This window comes from Nematolebias whitei, chromosome 23 (genome assembly GCF_014905685.2).
Source record: "Nematolebias whitei isolate Nwh7 chromosome 23, NemWhi1, whole genome shotgun sequence".
NCBI classification, from domain to species: domain Eukaryota; kingdom Metazoa; phylum Chordata; class Actinopteri; order Cyprinodontiformes; family Rivulidae; genus Nematolebias; species Nematolebias whitei.
The window spans coordinates 13,676,637-13,687,647 of NC_056520.1; the positions used below are offsets into that span (position 1 = coordinate 13,676,637).

General features: G+C 40.9%; 1 protein-coding gene across 1 annotated transcript in view; it reads right to left on the minus strand.

Annotated features, from left to right (window-relative positions):
- Window positions 1-11,011, minus strand: part of LOC119429066 (protein Shroom2) — a 43,298-nt gene that overhangs the window by 13,749 nt on the left and 18,538 nt on the right. The window contains exons 3-5 of the mRNA XM_037696783.1: window positions 3,642-3,764; window positions 1,355-3,563; window positions 1,199-1,257 (exon numbers count right to left, since the gene is read on the minus strand). Coding sequence (XP_037552711.1) covers window positions 1,199-1,257; window positions 1,355-3,563; window positions 3,642-3,764 — 2,391 coding nt within the window. The remainder of the gene's footprint in view (window positions 1-1,198; window positions 1,258-1,354; window positions 3,564-3,641; window positions 3,765-11,011) is intronic.

Consider the following 11,011-nt stretch of genomic DNA (forward strand, 5'->3'; position numbering starts at 1 on the left):
ATATATATATATATATATATAAAAAATAAATATAAAGCAAAAATGATACAGATTTATTTCAATATTTAGAAAAGACGCTGATCGTACTTGCATACATACATACGAGTCCTCTAATCACAGCAACTCAAGCTTATCCAACAAAGTTCAATCAGGTCATCCGGACGGTTTCTTTTTTTGTTGTTGTTGTTGTTGAGGTGTTTCGTCCTTCATCCAACGGACTTCATCAGTCTGAGGAGCCACAACAAACTCAATAGTGGACCAACCAATTACACGGTGATAAGATGGTTTCTGGGGCCCGCCCACTCCATCGACTGCTCCGAAGCAGCCATAACCAAAGTGGTTCAAAACAGCAAAGTTCATGCTCGGTAATCTGGCTGCTTATGGGACCAAATTTGTTGTGGCTCCTCGGACTGATGAAGTTCTTTGGATGAAGGACAAAATGTCTAAAAAAAAAAACAAAATAAAAAAAACGTCCAGATGACCTGAATGAACATTGTAGGATTTTTTTTACCTGGATTATTGAACATGAACTTTGATGAACTTCAGCTTATAACCTTTTTTTCTGATTGCTTTATGCTCAGATGACGTTAAAATGAAAATTCAGTGGCATTTATTAATTCTTAGGGCAGAATGTTTTGAAGAAGTTGAGGTCAGGAACATGTATTTGAAATGCTGTGATTCATTAAACAGCAACAATCAATCGACTTTTCTCTGACTTGACAAAAAGCATCAGTGAAACTTGCAACTCTTAGGTCATTTGGGGTGTTTGAACATTGAAACGATGAATAATTATTCTAGTTATTGTTTGTTTTAAGAGCTTTGTGTTTCATAACATCATCAGGATGTGCAGCAAAACGCTGGCATAGTCCTACAGAACCTCACTGACCTACACAAGGTGAGGTCAGTGAACAAGGCCAGGCTGATTCTGGCAGATCCTGATCACCCACTCCATGGTGAATTCAGGTTGCTTCCATCTGGACGCAGGTATCTGCTGCCCAGTCGTAGGACGAACAGACTGAATAAATCATTCATCCCTGGAGTGATCAGGCTTCTCAGCAAATAGTGATGATTTCTGTACTGTCATTTTAATGTCTTCATGTCTTGTCTAGTATGAATATTGTATGTGCCTACTGACTGTGAAACAAATTGCCCCTCGGGGATAATAAAAATTCTTGAACTTGAAAGTGTCATCAAATCTCACCTGGTGGTTAAACAGCTTGGCTGTTCTTCGGGATCTCTCCACTGGGAGGGAATGTTCTACAAGAAAAATGTAACAGGAGTAAAAACCATTAACTGTTTGTTAGAGCACTATTACTTGTTCATCAAGATCTTTTAAAAACACTGTCCTGGTCACCTGTGTATAAAAGTCTGCAGACGGTGAAGATCTGGACCTCTCATGGACGCAGACGGCCTTCTCCTCTTCGCTTGCATCGAGGATGTTCTCTGCTGAGTGATATCTCCCTTGTGTTTTGGCGTCTGATGACTTTTTCTGTTTGCTCCATGTGGCCTGGTACTCAGCAAATGTACCCAGTCTCTGCTGTTCTAGTAAGACCTGTTGACGTCCAGGACTTAGTTGGTTGGGGTTTGTGGTTTGGTGAGTTTCCTCAAGATCTCTGGAGGGAGATACCTCTTTTGGTTTGTTTGATTCATCGAGTTTTGTGCTCAGGTTTGGACTAGGCCCTGACCTCAACACCGGCCTGGCAATTGCTGGTTTGGTTTCAGAGAACTTCCTCTCTGGATCCAAGATAGTTTGGGATTCTCCTTCCACTCCTACTTTGTCTATTTTATCAGGCTCTGAGAAGGAGTGTGTCCTCTTTGCTGGGTGGAACCGCCGGTGTCCTCTAATGCGTCCATTGGAAACTTTGAAAATGGAGCCCTCTGGTCCCAGGGGCTCAAGGTCTCGTCTTTGGAAAGAGGTAGCCTGGAGGACCCTTGCTTGTGCCTCCTTTAAATGATCCTTGTAGGTATTTGAGGAAGCAGAAGCCCCAGTGGATCTCCACTCGTCTGGATCGTCGTCCTCTGCCTCATGAGTCAGGGTTGCAGCGCTGCGGCTCTTCTGCAGCTGGGCTCTCTTCTGCTGGATCTCCTTACGAAGGGTGGTAGCGTAACGGTCACTGCGGCGATTTAATTTTCCACTGTTGTTAATCGCGGTATCGCTGGCTTCCTGGGTGGACGTCACAGATGATGATGAAGCTGCCTGTTGTCTCTCAGTTAGACTCCTGCTCTCTTGGGCCAAGGAGTGTAGAAGAGGAGTTTTCAGTGGAGATATTCGGTGATCTTCTTGAGGCACCCAGGGGTCTTGGGGTCTTGAAAGACTAAGCTTATGCTCGTTATTCTGATGTGATGGATATAATCTTTTAACGTCAGAGTAGCTCTTCAGTGAATCCTCTGGGCTGCAGCTTTGAACAGGAACTTCACAGGTATGGTTTTTGTAATGGAGATCATTCCCTTGGGGACTGGTATGGTGCTCATTTTTACTGTAAGGCATCTTGGACTGAGGTCCAGAGTACTTAGCCTTAATGCTGGTCTTTAGTGAACTTGAGAAGCCCGTTTCACTGCTGTTCATCCATTGTGTTTTCTCTTTCTCTCCCCTCCAACCATCTGACTTCATTTGCCTGGTCTTATTTTCAGTGGTTTGGAACAGATGTTTACCTGCCAAACTGTAGTATCTGCTGTGCCCACCACTCTCCAGACTTGGGTTTATTACACAGCCTGCCATAAATGCTGTGGAGTGTCGAACTTGTTTGCGACTGAAAGCATTGGTGGGCAGGTCTTGGAGGCTGCGATAGTAGTTTCCAACACTTTGGGTCTTTGTAGGAGGAGCAGCCCTGGTCTGCAGGTAGAAAGGACTTTCGTCACTGTATTGCCTTTGGTGAGCAGGTGGTTGGGTGTAATGAGACTGAGTGATGTCACTGCTGGACAAGGAGAAGAGTTTGTTGGGGTGCAGCTGGTTGTGGTTCTGAAATCTGAGGCAGTTCTGTTTAGTTTCTGTCAGCTTTTCAAAAGATCTGCCTTGACTCTTCGCTGGACCCGAAGGCCCTTCAGAGTAAGGAAACACCTTTGTGGCGGCAAAGCTGTCACTGCGAAGGGGAGGGGGTGGAGGAGGAGGCGACTTGGACCTTTTCTTTTCCGGTACCTGCCACAGCAGGCCAACAACGGGTCTCCCTGCTATGGAAACCCGAGATGCAGGCTGCTCCTCGACCTGCGACCCCTCCCAGCCTCCGTTTCCAAATGTTGGCTGCAGGTATCGGTGCCGCTCACTCTGCTGAGGTCCTTCACTGTGAAGACCCTTAAAGAAAATGTTCTCAGCACTGGTACCCTTCCTAATAGACATGCTGGAGCTTTGACCAGGAGGGCTGGAGCTGCCGGAGAAACAGCTGAACCCTGTGTCTCTTTTGTCTCCTGATCCACTGAGCTGGTCAGCACTGCCCATGTATTTAGGTGGGGAAAGCTGACCTGGAGGGATAGGATGGGTGAGACGTTCAAACCTCTCCATACCGTTCACCAAGCTCTGATTGGTCTGCTGGGTCCTCTGGTCCCCTTGCATGGATGTCTCTTGAGCCCTATTAACAAAAAATATTATTTTGATAACCAAATCTTTGTTTACGCAGAAAAATTAAAGCTTAACCTAAAAGGCTCACCTTGCTTCATGTTTTGGCTGCCACACTGGCGCTGGGGTGGCCTCACATCCAGCAGGCTCGGACTCCTCTTCTGTCAGCTTAGAGACGTGCCAGGAATAAGGCCGCAAGCCTGGATCATTTTTCCTGCAAAGGATTTAACATGTTTGACATTAAAGCTTCTTCAGAATTTTCACAAGCTGACAAATGGTAGGAGTCTACTGAGTTTAGTTCTTTAAAAGACCCACCTGAGCATCTTAATCACAGATTGAGAAAAGGCTAAACCAAATACTGACGTCAAACTCAACTTCCTACATCATCTTCTCAGCTTTAATATTTTAGCACTTGCTTGAACCACGTAAAACTTTACAAATATGTATTTTGAGCTACAAATAAAGGGCAGATGAAAGCATATAAGTTCATGATTTTTCACAATAAAACAAATCAAATTACAGTAAATACTCCTGACAAAACAACCCATTTAAAAATGTTAACTCCATAATAATTAAAAATGCAGGAAAATGTTTTAGAAACGCCCAACAAAGTTAAGTCACGTCCTCTGAGTGGTTCTTTGTATTGAAACGTTTCATCTTTCATCCAGAGGACTTCTTCATTCCGAGGAGCCACAACAAACTCAGTCCCATAAGTAGCACACTCACATAGTGGGCCAACAAGTTTGATGGTGGTAAGCTGGTTTCTGGAGTCCGCCCTCTCCCCTGTTGACTCCTTTGAGGCAGCCATATCCAAAGTGGTTCAAAACATCAAAGTTCATGCTGAACCCCTTTGACCATGGCTGCCTCAGAGGAGTCAACAGAGAAGAGGGCGGACTCCAGAAACCATCTTACCACCATCAAACTTGTTGGCCTACTATATGAGTGTGCTACTTATGGGACTGAGTTTGTTGTGGCTCCTTGGACAGAAGAAGTCATCTGGATGAAAGATGAACGGTTTCAACACAAAGAAACCGTCCAGAGGACCTGACTTCACTTTGTTGAGTTTTTTAACTGGATTACTGAGCATGAACTTTGAGGTTTTGAACCACTTGAAAACATGAATAGCTTCAAGAGTAAACCTAAACATCCAATAAAATATGACATTTTCAAACGGAGACCATTTTCTTTTGTACAACGAATTTAAATCATCGCATCACATGTAAACTTGAATGACCTGATGAAAAAAGTTGTTCAGTAACTAAACATGTTAGACATAGAAAACACAGTTTTTCTTCAATGAATGACATAATTAGATTTTTATATTTACAGGTACATCAGAATAAATTGGATTAGTTTAGAAATACAAAAACTGATTTTTTTAAGTTAAAAATTGGGTTATTCCCCTACAAATACTTGGGTGATTTTAAAGTGCAGAAGGAACCAGTTTATTTTCTTGACGCAAAAAGCAAATCACAAGCAATAATATATATATATATATATATATATATATATATATATATTTCTCACTGATTTAATCACTAAAATTGTAAAAACAATAAATAAATAATAAATCAGGGTTGTTTTTAATGAAATTCCTGTCTGAGATACTTGAGAAGCTTTTCCCAGTTAAATGAATTATTGCCCCACATTTACTATAATTTATCATAAAACTATGTCCAACCAAATACAACAAAACCTTAAAAATCTTACGCCTTTAATCCTTTTTTGGATTTCTAAATTTTCTAAATATCAAACTATCTGCAGCAGGACAAATTTATAAACTTCATCTGCAGTCTGTAAAGTAACAGAACCTAAGGAATATGTTTGCAGAAGAGCGTCTGACCTAAAGATGCACTTACCGTATTTTTCGGACTATAAGGCGCACTTCAAGTCCTTTAATTTTCTATTATTAATTATTAATATTATTATTATATATTTAACTCTGGTTGTGATTACTGACCTCGAACTGATTTTATGTGGTACAACTGAACAGTGTTGAGAGTTATTGTGAATGAGTTGTATAAAGTTCGACTTATCTGACCGTTTTGTTTCACTTAATGCACCTTATGTATGAAAACAGACCCGTTCATTGATATTGCGCCTTATAATCTGAAAAAATGTGGCAAATATCACTCATATCCAAACAATACCACTGCAAAAGCAAATTTAAATAATTTAGGATAGCACAGGTCTCAATCCAGAAGTGAACGTACCCCCTGAAGCGGTTTTTCCTGGACAGCATGTTAAAAAAAGCAAATTACAAAGTCATCACATTGCATGCATTTGTTTTGCACATTTTAAATGCAAATATTGCAATAAAAAAGAAAAACATAAAGAAGCTACTGTTCAGCTAAAAAAAAAAAGAAAAGAAAAGCAAGATAGAGAGTTAAGAAATACATCACAATATGCAAATTACAGAACAGAAATATGTGATTAAGACAACTACCACAATACACCAACATACTATGTGGCAACAAACAGCACAGCTCGACCAACAAGCACTCGGCGCTAACAGCTACTAGCCCATGGCTGACTAAATTATACCTCATGGAGCTTCGCAAAATCTTGGTGAGGAAGCTCCTTGCTACGTGAACCTCGTTTTCTGATGGCATTGTTTGTGGCGAAACGACGTCAACCATTTTAGCCCTGATGGGCAGAAAGTGAAGAAGGAAGAGAAGAACAAAAGGAGAAAGAAATGTTGGCATCCACTCATAGAAGCAGACAGTCAGATTTTGTAACCTACAAATCTGAAAAACAGAAAGTGAATTTGGTCTCCAGCTCTTACACAACTTTATGGTCAAGTCTTTAATTTTCTATTCTTTAAAACTTTACCTATTCACATATACAGTAGTCTCTCGCTATGTCATGGTTCGTTTTTCGCGGACGCGCTCTATCGCGGTTTTTCAAGGATAAGATTGGACATGACTGATTGTTGGATGAGCCGCACGATCGGCATGGGATTTTTATTTAAAATAAATTTTAAATTATTCAGAACCTGTGTGCAGCCAACAGCTGCAAGAGAAGCTCCCTCCTGCAGCGTGTCACATCTCTGCTCTGCAGCGGAGAAGTGGGCGTGGCCAAGAGCGCTGACAGTTGGCAGAGAGCTGAGATCATGACATGCTGTGCTCTTTTAGAGCATTTAGAGTTTGGAAGCATTATTTAGAATATTGCAAGAGTGTGGGAAGGGTTTAAAACACCTTTATATATATATATATATATATATATATATATATATATACACATATACATATATATATATATATACACACTGAAATAAACTACTACTACTTGTACTACTATTTTTACTTCGTGGTTTTTCACTTAGCGCAGATCTTCAGGTTATCGATCACATTGCCACTTCTTCAAATTATTACAGAAAACGTTTTACATGAAACTGAACAGAATCATAACAGTAGTAGTCATACAAGTAACAGGGCCAAATTAGTAAACTGATCGATGCCGGAACACAAATTTTTAGATAAAGTAGATCTAATTCCCTGCATTTTGGTGCATTTTAACGGGTGGTTAAACATCTACGTGCTTGTAAAAAGAAAGAAAAAAAAAATAAATAAATTTTTGTGGACCCCCAAGCACCGGCTCGCGGATCCCCTGGGGTCTGGGGTCCCCAGTTTGAGAACTACTGCCTTAGATTACAGGAAAAGAACCGCAGTATCAATGATTTATTTCAAACGAAAGTGCTTTATTCAGACATATGTAAAGGTTAAAATCTCACAGTGTTCTGGAGCAAATTATGGAGTACAGTTTCTATAAACTTTATATTTTATATTATGTTTCCTTATTATTCTGAAGGCCTTTCAAAATAAAAGCAGGATGCGGATGTGTCACAGCCTAGAAGTAAGAAAAACTACAACCATCATAATCTCCTTATTTGTCAACAAACATTTAATTTAAAACAATCAAAAGTGTCTTTTTAAATGATTAAATCTTTTGATGCAAGTTCAGGTGGGACACAGAAGGGAATTAACTCGACCCGATGAATGTTTACCTGCGCTGGTTTCAGCTTAAACCCTGCCAAGCAACAAAATGCATTCTTTCAGAGGAATGCAGGGAGGTTGACTCTCTGCTGGACCTTCACCTAAAGACAGACGTCTAACCTGACCTCTCCCAGGAGTCTGTGTCACTGCAGAGGAATTAAGACAGAGTGACGCCTTCTATCCAACTAACAATGTTTCAGGAGCCTGTGTCTTTGTCTGTGCAGAGTCCCTCAAGAGAAAAGTAAACATGCTCATATTTGTTGCAAAGAAAAAACACAAATCTTTAAATAGTTTGTAATAGGGATGCACAATAGAAGAAGACAAAGGAGATGATTGTGGACTTCAGAAGGAACAAAAACACCTACACCCCCCTGAACATAAGAGGATCTGCGGTGGAAGTGGTCTCCAGCTACAAGTACTTGGGTGTACACATGAATGACAACCTCAGCTGGAGCAACAACGCCACCAGCCTGATCAAGAAAGCTCATCAGAGACTCTACTTCCTCAGGCGACTGAGACGAGCTGGTCTGGGAAGCTCAGTCCTCACCTCCTTCTACAGGTGCGCAGTGGAGAGCATCCTGTGCTCCAGCATCAACGTGTGGCATGGAGGCTGCACAGCTGCAGAAAGAAAAGTTTTGCAGAGAGTGGTGAAGGCTGCACAGAAGAATGTTGGAGTCAGTCTCCCCACCATCACAGACATCTACACCTCCAGATGCAGGAAGAGAGCCACCTGCATCGTGAAGGACCCCGCTCACCCAGCACACACACTTTTTGTCCCACTCCCCTCAGGAAGGAGGTTGAGGTGCATTAAGTGTAGAACCACTAGACTGAGGAACAGCTTCTACCCTGAGGCTGTTAGACTCATGAATCTCTAACCAGAATAATCACTGTGAAAAAAAAATCACATCATGTTGCTGCTGATCTGTTTCATGTTGCTGCTGATCTGTTTCATGTTGCTGCTGATCTGTTTCAATGTTGATGTGTTCATTCGTGCTCATCTGCTCACACGGACTCATGTTCATGTTTGTGCTGATGTTCGACGTAATGTTTTTATGTTATGAGTGCTTAGTGTATATTTAGTTGATGTTTTTCTTAGTTCATATCTTAGATGTTATGACTGTTTTTCTTTTACATTTTATTGTTGGATGTAACTGGGACCCTGTGTACATAATTTCGCTCCACCACATGTACCACCATGGGGTGCGAATGACAATAAAGAAACTCTGACTCTGACTCTGATATTAACGGCATGGTATCTGTATCAGCCGATATTAGCGGTAAAGCTAAATATTGGACATTCCATCAAAATAACTCACCAATACAAAAGTGACTGTTCATATATATATATATATATATATATATGGAAAAACATGTAGTTCGTGGTTAGCACTGTTGCATAACAAGAAGGTCTTGGGTTCAATTCCCGATTGGACCTGGGCTCTTTCTGTGTGGAGTTTGCATGTTCTTGTGCTTGCATGGGTTTTCTACAGGTACTCCAGTTTCCTCCCACAGTAAAAAAAAAACATACATGTTAGGTCTACACTCATCTCCAGGCCAGCGGTCACTCTTTCAGGGATGAAGATGTTCACAGCCTTGACAGAGAGGAACAATGGTTTGAGAGAGGCCATTTTTGTGAAAAGAACCCATCCATCATTAACTAGGGGCAGAGGCCTCCGTGTTCAACTGTCCCCCTTTTACAATGTTATTGCAATCCAACATTTTTCAGTCAGGTCATCTGGACAGTTTCTGTTTTTTTTTTTTGGTGCTGAAACGTTTCGCTTTCGATCCGGAAGCTGTGTTTCTTTGACTGATGAAGCCTTCCGGATCGAAGGCGAAACGTTTCAGCACAAAAAAAGAAACTGTCCAGATGACCTGACTGAAAAATGTTGGATTGTATACCTGGATTATTGAGCATGGACTTTGTTGTTTTCAACCAGTTTGACACGACTGTCAACAAGGAAGAGTGCCGGCAATGGAGGAGGGGCGTACCAAAGAGACCATCTTATCACCAACATAACTGGTTTGTTCCACTTTGGAGTAAGCTGTTGGGAATAATCAGTTTTGTTGTGTGTTTCCTTGACTGATGAAGCCTTCCGGATCGAAGGCGAAACGTTTCAGCACAAAAAAAAAAGAAAGTGTCCATATGACCTGACTGAAAAATGTTGGATTGCATACCCGGATTTTTGAGCATGAACTTTGTTGTTAATGTTATTGCAAGTTTCACTCTGCCCTCTGTGAATAGCAAGCAGCCATCAGGGCACTAACAATCGGCCATTAGGCTGATGGTCCTCCTTTATCATGTGAACAATTAGTTCTGGATGTCACCAAAAAACTGGTTAATCCACTATGAGAAGGTACAATTTATAAGACTGAGTTTGTTTCAGCTCCCCAGTCTGAAGAAGTCTTTTGGATAAAAGACAAAATGTTTCAACAAAGAAGAATCCGTCCAGAGGACCTGACTCAAACTTGTTACACTTGAGTTAAAATGAAAAAAACAGTTCCTCCAAACCTTTAACCTTTTTCGGCTTAATGTGACACAATAGTAAGAGCTGCATTGCTTCCAAACAAGCTGCTGCACAATGAAAATGCAAATGTGGCTTTTTCTAAAGCTCCGCGGGTCTGTTGTCATTGGACGGAGCTGGTTTGTTACAGACACCGTGCAGGGGAGGAGAAGCCACAGTTTGCTTCCTAGAAATATGAGCTAGACTCTGTCTAACCAAGGACAAGACTTAAACATAAAGCTGAAACATCTGCCCCGGCTCAGAGAGAGGAGAAAATGTGTCTTAAATTAACAAAAGAAGTATTCAGTTATCCTATAACTATGATCCAAAGCAACAATTAGCGACCTGAGGAGTTTTGAGGAAAAACAAAAAACACGGAAATACTGACAGTTTTGCTGAGGTTGGCTCTAATTAGAAACATTGTGTCCAAGAAACAACTTGTTACCAACTACGTACTTTTGATTTTTACAGATCAGCTTTTTCTTTTAGACAGCTCAGAAAACACGTACACACGTCTGACAATGAATGCTTCAAAATATGATTTTTCAAATGTCACCTGAAGCAGGCATTATATTTTAGTTGATAATTTATTACAGACACTATGGTAACAAGCGGAAGACAATGGATGGATAGATGGATGAATTTCCTTACAGAAGATATCCAGAAGTTTGATATTTACCAAGTATTGAGACTAGGGATGCTCTGATGAGGTTTTTTTCTGCCAGTCACGATACCGATCACACAAGGTGCCGATCATGATACCAATCAAGATATCAATCACACATGGTGACAATCACGATATTGATCATCAATATGTATCATGGATACCGATTACAAGGATTGGCTGTAATTTTTTTGATATAGTTAAGATGAGTGCTACTAGATACAGGATCTGGAAAGTAGGAACCATAAAATTACCTTAATTTGGACAAAAACGTGTTATTTACTTTTTCAAGACACACACA